Source organism: Silurus aristotelis (genome assembly GCF_946808225.1).
Source record: "Silurus aristotelis genome assembly, chromosome: 4".
In the NCBI taxonomy this organism is placed as follows: Eukaryota; Metazoa; Chordata; class Actinopteri; order Siluriformes; family Siluridae; genus Silurus; species Silurus aristotelis.
Genome location: NC_139577.1, coordinates 21,760,730 through 21,774,820, shown reverse-complemented (window position 1 = coordinate 21,774,820; position 14,091 = coordinate 21,760,730). Strand labels below are relative to the sequence as shown.

The 14,091-nt window shown below is 37.5% G+C and overlaps 1 protein-coding gene across 4 annotated transcripts in view; it reads right to left on the bottom strand.

Moving 5' to 3' along the window:
* Nucleotides 1–14,091, bottom strand: part of vcla (vinculin a) — a 40,472-nt gene that overhangs the window by 24,680 nt on the left and 1,701 nt on the right. For all 4 annotated transcript variants that reach the window (XM_083538190.1, XM_083538192.1, XM_083538191.1 and 1 more), the window contains exon 2: nucleotides 4,511–4,581. In XM_083538190.1, the coding sequence (XP_083394316.1) occupies nucleotides 4,511–4,581 (71 nt within the window). The remainder of the gene's footprint in view (nucleotides 1–4,510; nucleotides 4,582–14,091) is intronic.

Below are 14,091 nucleotides of genomic sequence, written 5' to 3'. Positions count from 1 at the left end.
TGTCACCAACCACATGTCTGCTGATTGATGAGATATGAGCCAGCTTGTGTTTATGGTGCCAAATGTGTCAGCCCTGGCTTTTGTGAATCCCAGTGGACCCACTGCTGCATTTAAGGGAAACCCTACACCTGCCTATTTTATGATGCATCCAGACAAACACACAGGAAAGAGATTGAGAATTGTGCATCTCGATCTTAAATAAAATGCAATCAAAGTTTTCCAGCTTTTCTCAATTCAGGTGACTTTAGCTTGAGGTGTAAAAGTGGTTGTTTACTTCAGCTTGAGCGTAATATCAGCTACATTTAAAAAGTCGTTAAATATTCATTTCTGTGAATAGTTCAATGTAAGCAACTGAATAACAGCCATCAGAATTTACAGTACAGTGAAAAAATGGCTCCTCTGAAAGCAAATGCTAGCTGACAAGGAATCAGAAAAGAGCTATGATTAAACACCACTCACTAGTCTTGTCCACTACTATCCTGCATGGCCAATGATTAAATCTAGATGTCAGAAACAATTTGAGCAGACTTAATATAGCTTCAAAGGAGTGCTTTAGTAAGAAGTATTTTGACATATTCACATTCACATGAGTATAAAAGAAAATACAAATATTTTGCAGCAACTCACAGTCAGGGATATAAGAGCAGTGAGTTATCCTTCCACACACCTTCTACAACAGCAGCACAATGTAATCAGTGTTTCATCAGTGGACCAGAGTATAACTTAAACTAGAGATTATTATTTATAGAATTATTTAAGTTTTAACTTTTAACCTAAATCAAATTCACATTTTATTTGTCACATACAAATAGAATTTCATTGTGTTTGTTGCTGGTTAGCAACCAACAAATCATTTGTTCATAATTAGAAAAATAATGACCTTCATTTATATAAATGTCTTGATCCTGCTCCATGTTTTCCAGGAATAGGAGCAGTATCCAAGTCTAATACTGCTTAATAAATAGAAATAAAGCTGTAGTCACAGGTAAAGCATTTCAAAATCTCTTTCTATCACTAGACAATAATTCAAGGACCTTTTACAAACTGCTGTACATTCGCAAACCTACAAGGTTAAAGACATCAAACGTTCTGACTGCTCTAAAGGATTTGTATTGTATTCCTTCAATTTGTTGATTATTATAGTAGGTTTTACTATGCATGTAGCACTGGGTTCTGGGAAATTGCAACATTAAAGCATCTTTCTATGGTTGACCTGACAATCATAACATCACAGTCTCTAGAGGTTAGTGATGCATTATTATGATGCATAATCAAAATGCATGGTTGGAGCTTCATATTCTCTCATTTGCAGTATTTGGAATGGAAATATGCTTCCTTCAAAACTTGGATAAAAGCCTTTAACTGCACACATACTCTAACAAACACCCACAGTGTGAATCTGATTAACAGGAAAGAGATAAATGTCATCCCTCCAACCCAGAGAGCAGAACCAATTATGCTTTGTGGAATTCCCAGTGTGACACTGTAATATTTGAGAAGAATGAACATTTTCCAAATGGTGGGTGGTAGGTATGAATATGCCAAATATAAAGGGAAAATGGAATATTAATTTGAGCATACAGTACATTTCATTTCCAGAAACTGCCTTCCCAAAGAATAGCATTACGCCTACATGATTCTGACCAATATTTTCTTTGTAATTAAACCAGAAATGGATGGGATAAACCTGTTGACAGAGAGTACTCATTTTGTTTTTAAAAGTAACTTTTATCCGTGCTGTTTTTTGTAGAGTAAATATAGTGAAGAAAATAAAATCAGCTACAATTTCCAATTGTTTGTATTTTAATACTTCTAAAAATCCTCACTAGAAGCTCTATCAAACCCATTCCCATTAGCATTTCCTTTTCAATTACATTTCCTACCTAGTCTGTCCACACACGGAAAAATTAGATTCACTTTGTGTTCAGAGAATGAATCATGTGTTCAACAGCAGCCGTTTGATAATGTTTAATTCACATCAAGGCATACACACTACATTCTCAATCAAGTTCCTCACCAGGTTCACATTTATATTCCTCACATAACATTATTATATCAAAAGGCATGTTTTAAGCTAAATAAGTAAATACCAGCTGGGAGTTTATTACATGCTAAAAGCCCTAGCCTTTTTACCTATATAAATGATCAATAATGCATTATTGGTTATCAATAATGCATCTTTAACATCTTTACACTGAGCAGCACTGTAGCATTAACAGAAGGCATTCGTAAGCCATGGCAGCCAGGAGTTAAACCCAAAGAGCGAACACTCCATTGTAGCACCCTATAAACATCACTTTTAATTCTGTAGAGGGTGTGCTTAAGAGAACTGGTGTAAAAATACACTAACACTGAGTTCACACTGAATTGAATACCTCCAGGATGAAAAGAGAAAAAGGGAGATTACTATGCTTTCTTATAATAAAATGTTATATAAAAAATATAAAGAAACAGTTACGGTGTGTACTGATACAGTTTGAGAGTGTTATAGAGCAGGAGAGTATATAAATATATATATATATATACAGTGAGGAAAATAAGTATTTGAACACCCTGCTATTTTGCAAGTTCTCCCACTTAGAAATCATGGAGGGGTCTGAAAATGTCATCGTAGGTGCATGTCCACTGTGAGAGACATAATCTATGCTTCGATTATGATCTAGACATTGATATGCTTCTTACAGAGCCACTCCTCGGTTATCCTGGCTGTGTGCTTCGGGTCATTGTCATGTTGGAAGACCCAGCCTCGACCCATCTTTAATGCTCTAACTGAGGGAAGGAGGTTGTTCCACAAAATCTCGCAATACATGGCCCCGGTCATCCTCTTCTTAATACAGTGCAGTCGCCCTGTCCCATGTGCAGAAAAACACCCCCAAAGCATGATGCTACCACCCCCATGCTTCACAGTAGGGATAGTGTTCTTGGGATGGTACTCATCATTCTTCTTCCTCCAAACACATTTAGTGGAATTATGACCCAAAAGTTCTATTTTGGTCTCATCTGACCACATGACTTTCTCCCATGACTTCTCTGGATTATCCAAATGGTCATTGGCAAACTTAAGACATGCCTGGACATGTGCAAGTTTAAGCAGGGGAACCTTCCGTGCCATGCATGATTTTAAACCATGACGTCTTAGTGTATTACCAACAGTAACCTTGGAAACGGTGGTCCCAGCTCTTTTCAGGTCATTGACCAGCTCCTCCCGTGTAGTTCTGGGCTGATTTCTCACCTACTTTAGGATCATTGAGACCCCACGAGGTGAGATCTTGCATGGAGCCCCAGTCCGAGGGAGATTGACAGTCATGTTTAGCTTCTTCCATTTTCTAATGATTGCTCCAACAGTGGACCTTTTTTCACCAAGCTGCTTGGCAATTTCCCCGTAGCCCTTTCCAGCCTTGTGGAGGTGTACAATTTTGTCTCTAGTGTCTTTGGACAGCTCTTTGGTCTTGGCCATGTTAGTAGTTGGATTCTTAATGATTGTATGGGGTGGACAGGTGTCTTTATGCAGCTAACGACCTCAAACAGGTGCATCTAATTTAGGATAATAAATGTAGTGGAGGTGGACATTTTAAAGGCAGACTAACAGGTCTTTGAGGGTCAGAATTCTAGCTGATAGACAGGTGTTCAAATACTTATTTGCAGCTGTATCATACAAATAAATAGTTAAAAAATCATATATTGTGATTTAATTCCCGGATTTGTGCATCATGGCGGATTTTGGTGATGATTTGATTCTTGGTGCATCAGTAAAACTGATGTTGAGAGATTAAAAATTATAATTTTTGAATAAATGTGTACTGTGTTGAAGGTTTTAATTTCACCTTTTTTTTATATTTATTTACTTATATTTGTAATAAAAAAAAATGGTCAAATGTGTGCTGCATATATATACAGTACAGACCAAAAGTTTGGACACACCTTCTCATTCAAAGTGTTTTCTTTATTTTCATGACTATGAAAATTGTAGAGTCACACTGAAGGCATCAAAACTATGAATTAACACGTGGAACTATATACATAACAAAAAAGTGTGAAACAACTAAAAATATGTCATATTGTAGGTTCTTCAAAGTAGCCACCTTTTGCTTAGATTACTGCTTTGCACACTCTTGGCATTCTCTTGATGCCTTCTTTGAAGAACCTACAATATGACATATTTTCAGTTCACTTTTTTGTTATGTATATAATTCCACATGTGTTAATTCATAGTTTTGATGCCTTCAGTGTGACTCTACAATTTTCATAGTCATGAAAATAAAGAAAACTCTTTGAATGAGCAGGTGTGTCCAAACTTTTGGTCTGTACTGTATATATAATATATATAAACTTTTGGTCTGTACTGTATATATAATATATATAAACTTTTGGTCTGTACTGTATATATATCATAATAGAGCACAGCAGTTCTGTGTTTTATGTGTGTGTATTAGAAAGAGACCGAAAGAAGATAATGTGATTAACTCTGATGTACAGCATATTCTCCTGGAGGGAGGAGGAAAGTGCTTACTTAATAAAGGCCGGAGGCATGTCTCTCTTCATAATCTGGTCCTCTGTGGTCTGAACTGTTTCCTTCCCCACCTGAAAACACAAGAAAAACAGTCAGAATGGAGGACAAAAGTATGACAATGTCATAGAGGACCTCTATTAAACACGCTTCCAAATGATTCTTTGTTTTCTGTACATCAATTCTTCTTGGAGAACAGTTGACTTTCCACATTCCTCTTTCAACAACATTTCTTTTCTACTAACTTTATTATCTACAACAATGAGCAAATAACCAGTTAAACAGGCTCAGGTATTCATCATTGATCATATACAATTTTGGAAATATCCCTGCTATACAGGGTTTTTTTGTGCTGTTGGGTTAAACACTCATGTGGAAAGCCTTCTGCAGACTGTCACCACTTGTTAATGGAGCTGTTTGTAGTGGCCGGGCGTAATAAGGCCCTGTGTGTGTAGGATGGCCCAAAAGCAGTTCCAGTGCTGCAGTCTGGGAGACCGCCAAGAGCCTCAAGCCACAAGCTATCAGCTGATCAACAAAACCTACACACAGCCTTATCTGCAGCTACCGTACCTACAGTATTTATCAACACACACACACACACACACACACACACACACACAGAGAGCCGAAACATACTAAAGCATGATACATTCGTACACATGCAGAAGGAAAAGCCTGCTCATTCTTATCTGTATAGATAATTAAGGATTATAGTGAAAGACAAATAAAATAATCTGTTCTGTTTAACTTTGCTATGAGGATTAATTTAAAATTTCCAGAAATACACAGTGATGTTTGTTATCTGGTTATTCCACCCATCTGCTCTTTATCCACATGCCAAATTACATTTAATGTTTAATCGCTTTGCCATTAATTCCAGATCAAGCAAGATGTCACCATTTGTCCTTTAGAGGAGGAAGAACATCAAGTACACAGAGCTATACATGAAGACAAGCTGAGGATCTAAAAAGAGATATTGATTGTGTTTGCATGTGACACCTCTGTGCATGAGATTTAGTTCCTAAAAGGTCACAACAGATTATAAATAAGCATGTCCAATAAATAACAGGTAGGGTCCTATTCTAGGAGAAATGCCAAAAATTGAAAAGTGCACAAAGAGACACACACACACTCACAATCACTAATTTGTCTTTCAAAAAAAGCATGTAAATACACAATTTGTGACAGGCAATTTGTAAAGAGTGCAGGCAGGGTGGAGTGGGTGGAGAAGAGTGGCAGGAGTGATTTGTGATAGAAGGGTATCTGTAAGAATGAAAGGGAAAGTTTATAGGACTTTGGTGAGACCTGCGATGTTTTATGGATTAGAGACAGTGGCATTGAGTAAAAGACAGGAGGTGGAGCTGGAGGTAGCAGAGCTGAAGATGTTGAGGTTTTGTTGGAAGTGACGATGATGGACAGGATTAGAAATGAGTTTATTAAAGAGACACCACATGTAAGACGTTTTGGAGAAAAGGTGATGGAGGCGAGATTGAGATGGTTTGGACATGTGCAGAGGAGGGACATGGGGAATATCGGTAGGAGAATGCTGAGGAAGGAGGAAAGAAGGTAGACTAAAGAGGAGGTTTATGGATGTGGTGAAGGAAGACATGCAGGTAGTTGGGTTGAAAGAGGCAGATGTAGAGGACAGGGGGGTATGGAGACGGATGACCCGTGGCGACCCCTAATGGAAGAAGCCGAAAGAAGAAGAAGAAAAAGACTGTGGAAATACTTTCTACTTCAATCTCACAAGGCGCTAAATACTGTACATGTACTCTCACACACACACACACACACACACACACACACACACACACACACACACACACACACACATATCCATTAGTTATATCACACATTCAGTGCTAAAACTTAATGGACGGAGGCCAAGCCAAACAGCATCAGATGCCAAACATAGACAGAATGCTCCTCAACCTGCTCAGCTCAGAGACAACAGTGTCAGCAAAGTTCTGATAAAATCACTGAGCTCAGGTGATAATTGTCTCAGAGCAGTTCACATAAAACCCAAGTGTAAGATCTAGTGCAAAAAGTGTTCATGGATGATTCCCTCTTGTGTGAATTTGTGTATTTTAATTCAGTGGGACCCAAGATCATCCTCCACAGGGGGCCTCCACCTCGCCCAACCCCAGAGACACTGGACCCAAAGAGCACATTCCAAGCAGATATTCTTAGCCCACAGGGGCCTGAGTGTTACTTCTGGGGTGGTTAGTATAGAGATAACTAGAAAGCTCTGTTGCCAAAGTTGAGCCTATTCCAAAATGAGTCATGATCAGGCTACAGACCATGTGCAGCATTTGTAATAATGCATTTATAGGACTGTAATGCACACACCTATTAGTAGCATTTACTTCCAGAGATTAACACAAACAAAACAAGTGGCAACACTGTAATCACCCAGGTGACAGTTCTTCTTCTCTTCCTGAGAAGAGATTGATTTCCTTTCAGTGAACGTGTCAGCGAGGGAGTGTTCTCTACAAGGCACTGGTAATGAGAGGAACAGATGTGCTCCCTGGGGTCTCATGTTTAAGACCAGGACTGGCATCATGACAGGATCAGGCTATGTTTTACACATGCTGTGTCCATGTGCACAATTTGGCAGGTCAGCTGTGTGTGTAAAGCATTTACTTTTAGAGACATCGCCACTTCTGGCACTGCTGACAGACCAACAAAGATCACTCGTGTACATTTTTGCATAATTTTGCATCACACAAAAACCTTGTTGGCAGATGGCTTAGGTGCTGCAAGAAGGGATGATACTCAAAAATGATATCTTTATCATATGAAAAAGTAGGAAATGAGATTTGCATACAGTATGCCAATGATATAGAAAAGAGTGGAGTGTTATTTTTCATGACCTGAAATATGGCACATCAAAGCCGTTTATTGTTACATTTGTTGATGCGGAACATCCAGAATACAAGTTCCAGTTATCACATCTCACAGCAGCCATATATCTCTTGAATAAGAGAAATAAAAACACAGTGGGTTACATGGAAAGTGGAAAGTCTTTTTCTGCCCTGAAGGCTCTCCAACTTTCAAAACCTACACCCTATAACAAAGTGCTGTCTCTATAAATGTAAAAAAAAAAAAAAAACTGTCTATATACAGAAATCTTCATTAAACCAATCATTATGCTTATTTGTTAAACTACACATTTGTATTATTATAAGTAGTTTATGTGGAGAATCCACAATACCATTAAGTCCCTGCGAATGAGCTGTTACTATAGAAACAATAATGTACTTCCTTTTTACCAAAATAAATATGAGAATTTGACACCACTGTAGTACAAATTCTTTGATAGCTAGTCTATTCTACATCTTTATTTAGCTATTCTAATATCTAGGTTAATCTATATTTCTATTTTTTGGGACCAGTGTTTATAAGAACCTGACCCTTGACTGAGGTAAAAGAATCAGGTTAGTAGCCTTGGTTGCAGGAAGAACTAAAGGTTTTGATACATACTTGACCTGGTCACAAAGTAGAAAAGTAGATAATCAGTATACCCACACATGAGCACTTACATACAAGCAGATCTAGTTTCATTAAATGAAGGCAATTTCGAATGCGCTTAAAAATCCTGCAGCAAACACAGAACAAGTCAGATGCTTCATCAGTTCGGTTTGAGGCCAGCTTTCCACTGCTGCATAGTGCTCTTTGAGGAATGTTCTATGACATTTGATTAAGAATGCACGCTTTTATAAGCCCTACAGAAATGATTTCTGCTGTAACTGAATGGCCGTTGTCTTGAGTGAAGGACCAGGAAATGACTGCGACATAACTGTGACTTGCACCTGGAAAAAAAAGATGCTTCTATTCTGTAACTGGGGACAAAGCCTAAAACATACAAGCAAGTAGAGCATGGCCTCTTCAGCATGAGTGCTCAGAAATACACCTGTTCACTCAAATGTCATGACCTACAGTCATCTCCAGATTATTTATGACTTTAAAGTGAGACGGTTTCAAACTCTGACATGACATCTTTTGTGTGTGCAGTGCATGTCCATACAGGGTCTGTGAGGGTGTGCATGCATTATGAATACCTCTCTTTTTGTATGTATAATACACTTCTGCCTACATGTACAGCCTGCCTGGGCTTTTGTGACTATGCAGTAAGGCATGTAGGCAGGAGTCCTCTTTCAATGATGGTTTCCATAACAAGTTCTTCTCAAACTGACTTGGCTGTTTACTCTTGAGCTCCAAAAGCATTTCTTAGTGATTACTCTGACTTGCAGAAACACACTTCCTTTAAAGGAAGCCCCCTTACATTACAGAGGACCATAAAAGGTTCTCCACAAACATGCAGGCAAACACCTTTGTGTCACATTTTAAGCAATAAAGAACAGAAAGCAAAAAAGAAGAGTGACACAAAAACCGTATAATGGATCGTTTTAATGCATAATTGATGTAAATGCACATGGCGTGGCATAAGTGAGGTGCAGAGGCTGTTTGATGTGTGCACTTCAGTGCTGTGATAATGGATTCGGAGAGAGAGCACAATCGAGGTCACCAGCTGCTCCTTCCACAGTCAGAACTCACTGCTGACAGATATGATTAAGGGCCATTCAAACAGTTTCAGTTTGAGCTCAAGTGTACAAGTCCACAATTTCCATATATGTAAAAAAAAAATTTTTTTAATCAAATACGCACCTTGAAATTAGTTAAAATTAGTGTACATACATAAGCTCAAGCACAAACAGCAGTTTGGGGAATATGGGAGCTGACCAAACTCATCATCAAGTCTAAACTCATTCTTAGCAATTATTTCTGCGGAAGGGAGTGGTGGATTTATATAACCACAATAAAATCCTTTATTTTAATTTATTTTAATTTAATAATGAATCTGACTGACCCTGGTTCTCTTTTTGCATCTGTTGTATGATACATGCTACTAAAATAATTGCTGTAGGCAGTAGACTTTAACAAGATTCATACAGAACATAGATAAAAGAGATTTCACTTTTTTCCTCGTCTCAGATCAAAAAATTCTACTTTCGTAAATGCTAAGAAACACACCTTGCGTTGTTTAAATACAGTTATATTTCACAAGTCAAAATATGCAGTCAAAATATGTTATAAAATGTGCTTTCTATGTTGGTTTTAAACATGTCCCCTCCTTTCATTGGTTTGCTACCCTAATGTGTTCACCTGGTCTATCTTCTCTTGACAACTTAGATTATTGCCGCCCTTCAGGTTCTTGCAAAATCTTATCATGTGATATGTTTTGAGCATGCCTTTTTTTGTTCTTCTTCTGACCTACACCTGTTGTTCTTGCATTTGATCTGGATTTTCCACAAAACACCCAAAGACTTACCTGTATACAACTTCTATCGTTCCTCTCACTTCCATGTTACATACACAATATAGGAAAAATCAGATATTAGAATCAGAAATAGCTTTATTACCAAGTATGTTCACACACACAAGAAAGTTTGACTTGGTGACAGGAGCTTCCAGTGCAGGAGAAAGTACAGACATAATTGTAGCTTAGGCTACTTTAGTTCGATAGCTTTTAGAGAAAAATCAATTAGCACCAAAAAGTGCAGAAACAAACAGAGGGAGAGGAAGAGCAAGAGAGAGAGAAAGAGAAAGAGAGAGAGAGAGAGAGAGAGAGAGAGAGAGAGAGAGAGAGAGAGAGAGAGAGAGAGAGAGAGAGAGAGAGAGATGAGTTTCTTACAGAAGAGATGCTGCCCACAATGCAAACAGTAGACAATGAAACTCACTGGAGAAGAAAAACTGAAAGGTCTGAAAGAGAATTCTATTGTTATTAGAACAATGCTTCTTGAATAGGAATACTCATACCCCCAGGTGTACTTGGAGGTAATACTGTCAGCATGTTACTGCTGAAATAAATACACAAAACCCTTATACAACCAAGAAACTACAAACTACATCACATAAGCGTTCACATAATCCATATTTCCTTTTACAATCTCTAGACTTTCAAATACAGCCGATCCTAATTGAACTAACCAGGTAATTTCAATCTGCCTAGAAATAAGGCTAGACTTCAGATTTCAGCAGTTCATTTTTTTTTTTTTATTTAGCTTTTGATTTAGGTTTTTCCTGTTATTTAGTTTCCCTATGCAATGTCTGAATCTATGATTTTCTTATTACAGTATTACCTTCTTGATCTGTCTGTACTGTCTAAATTAATTTATTTAAAAAGCAAGAGTTTAAAGAGTAGACTTCAGAAATATCAGAACCTTGATCAGCAAGAAGATGCTTAACGCTACACTTGAATGTAATTTTCAATTTAGTATTTAAATTAAAATCGAATAACTTGTTTGTCATTTTATCACATTTATTGATGACCTTACAATAATTCACGATTTGTAGGGGTTTCATGGAATTCGTTTTTATGTATCTTCTAACTTCACCTCACACTGTTTTGAGATGTACTTAATTGAGAATTTTTTTAATATCATGTAAATATGATTTCTGCCAATAATAATGTGAGGCTTCCAAATAAACTTGATTAATTTGTGCATCTATATCTCAGTTCAGACAAAGACAACAAACAAACAGCCAGAACTTGAACTGTATCTATCTGATCATATTTGTAACTTTATATAATAAACAGCAGTATCTTCCACAGAAACTTCAGTCAGATGTTGTTATCATATTTTTTTACCTTTAAATTTATCCAAAAAAGAATCAGGATCTTCTAGGATCTTATATCTTACATAGCAACCCCGTTCCTTATTTAGTTACTCAAAGTGCACTGAAGGTGTGTAAACACCGGAGACAGTGTATAAAGTAAAAATCAAACAGTAGAAGTTAAAAACAAACTAGCAACTGTTCACATATAGGGTTGCACCACTGGCCTGGCTCCAAGTGCATTAGGCAACTTAAGCTACAGATGATGTGTGCACCACTTTGGGATACAGAGTTGGGCGGGGGTGGATCTACCCTGTTGTTACGATTTGCCTCTTGGTACTTTTTGACAGACTTGGCAACGGAAGCAGTGAGAGATATGCAGACCGTTATCTGTGCCAGACCCCTGCTTGGCCAAGAGGACTCTCTTTTTCATAAGCCATAAAAAGCTGACTTGTTGAAGAGACGGTGCATGGAAGCCTGAGTTGCCCCCCCAAAAAAAACACTTGTACATCCAAGTCTGAATTATTTGCCACCCTATGCTCACCTAAGCTGAGGCTAAATACTATTAGTTAAAGATAAAGGTGTGGGAGTATGATTGGTTCCTTTTGCATTACATCTATCTGTCTACTAAGTTTTCAATGGAGATTGTCAAAGAAAAAATAATTGCCCTAAGATACACCTCAGGAGCAAATCCAAAGCAAGACTATTCAGCTGTGTTGTAGCCAGAACAGGTGCCCTGGGAGGGGGTTTAAGGCATTCTGGACTGTGTATTCAAAGAAGACGCTGACATCGGAGTCTTTCCCTTACAGGCAAGGAGTCACTTTCCCTGCATAGCTGCCTTCTGCAACTAGTCACTGTGAGACTGTGTTACTTCCCAATCATCTTCCCACTTAAAAATCCCCAGATGTCGCAGACAGTACTTGGAAAGCTGCCTGTTTATGACGTCGGCAAATAAATCAGCCAATTTTCTCCTCATTATTGTATTACTGGAGGAGCTCATTATGCTGCTGTAGAAACGCACGTGAAAAAGAGCAGTGTAGCGCAACACAGACTATTTACACTGGTGGGTTACAAAGGAAACTCAAAGGAAAATCTAAAAATCACATTAATGCTTTTTTCATGACGAGCTACGTAGGTTAATCAGCGGTGTGACAGATTATGGTGGCCTTGGCAGCTGCAGCAGTTTGGGGATTGTAGGGATGTGCATCTGATATCTTGACCTTATTTTAAGTACCACGCATGGACTTTTGCAACCACATGGTTTAGACTGAGACTTCACAAAGAAATAAACATGGACAAATAAACCCAAACTAACTTATTCACAATTCCAGCATTATTACTATTGAATAACAACATTACACAAACAAGCTTATATTTTCAGTAGGCAGTATTATATAACCACCCTTTGCAGTCTGAATATAAAAACACAGGGGGAAAAAAATAAGTCTTTCTAAAAGAGCAAACCAGCGTAGGATTGAAAGAGTGCAAAATCTGGCCATGTGTTTTGTAAAATGCTGCTTTAGAAACAACAGTAAGGTCTGTGTTTACGTATTCCACTCTGCGACCATCTTATTTATAACACCACACCCTAAACATCCACACTCCTTATTCCTCAAATGAAATGAACCCTCCCAGTCGTTCGCTTTACATTTAATCATTATGCATATGGTACAGTTATTTATGTCATTTATTTATTTCTGTTTTCTTCTTTGGGTACATCTTTATTGTATCCGATTCCTAATGTGAAACACAACTAAATATGGAAGGAAATGCTGTGTCTTGTTTAATGTACACAAGGTCTGCCAATGCATCTTTTTGAACAGATGCCTAAACAGCACTATCAGACCTTACTACAAACTCCAAGCGAAACCATTCACTGCCGGACTTCCAGAGCAGCTGGTGTGCGAGTTAGCCGTTTTGGACAGAGAAAGCCTGCGATGCATCTCTACATGGCTGCTTTGTTTTTTCGATTCCACAGACAGCAGAGCACAAACTGAGTTCAATAAAATTTTGCTTTTCGCTTTAAATCAGACAATATTTTTTGACAGCTTTTGAAAACCTATAATATGTTAAAGAAAGGAGACTATATCCATGTTAGTTAGTTGTAACATTTTCACCATATCTAATTGTTTTTGACTGGCCAACAAAAGAAAGTGTTATGATTTAACTGTATTTGAATTGGTACACGTTTACAACCTTATTTAAATGTGCTTTACATACACACACACACACACACACACACACACACACATATATATATATATATATATATATATATATATATATATATATATATATATATATATATATATATACATCGTCTTTACCTTTTGAAAAAACTGCACACAAGTCACTGACAAACACCTTAAAATTCATTTGGTGCTGAGACTTTACAGCAAAAACACAACCTTCTGTCACAAACCACTGACAAGATGCTTAATCATTTATATACAAAAAAATTTGCGTTAAAAGTTAAAAGTGTTTAACTGCGAAGAAAACAACGTCAAAGAGGTATCAGTATTTGCCAATACTCAAAGGTTTCTATATGGCAGTATCAGTACAGGAAAAGACAAAATGGTCTCTACATAAAACATATTCGAATGAATATAAACCTATCATGTGTATCACAGCTGGAATTATTGTCAAGGCCATGCGGTTACAAATAAATGAAAACTTCTGACCTTTCAGATTTGATGATACAAAAATACTGGGATATAAAGAGTTCATCAGAAGCAGAATGATATTTCACTGATCAGCACATGAAGAACAGTGTGCACAAGGTCAGTGTTCCAATATGAGCATGGCTGTGATTACCTGCACCCTTGTGCCTAAAGTCAAATCACAACCAGTCTAGTATTTAATACAAAAACACTCTTGTTCATGCAATACTGTTTTTACACACTGATTCTTTAAACAAGAAATGAATACTGAACAATTCACATTTCAATCGCAGCATGGACCAATAT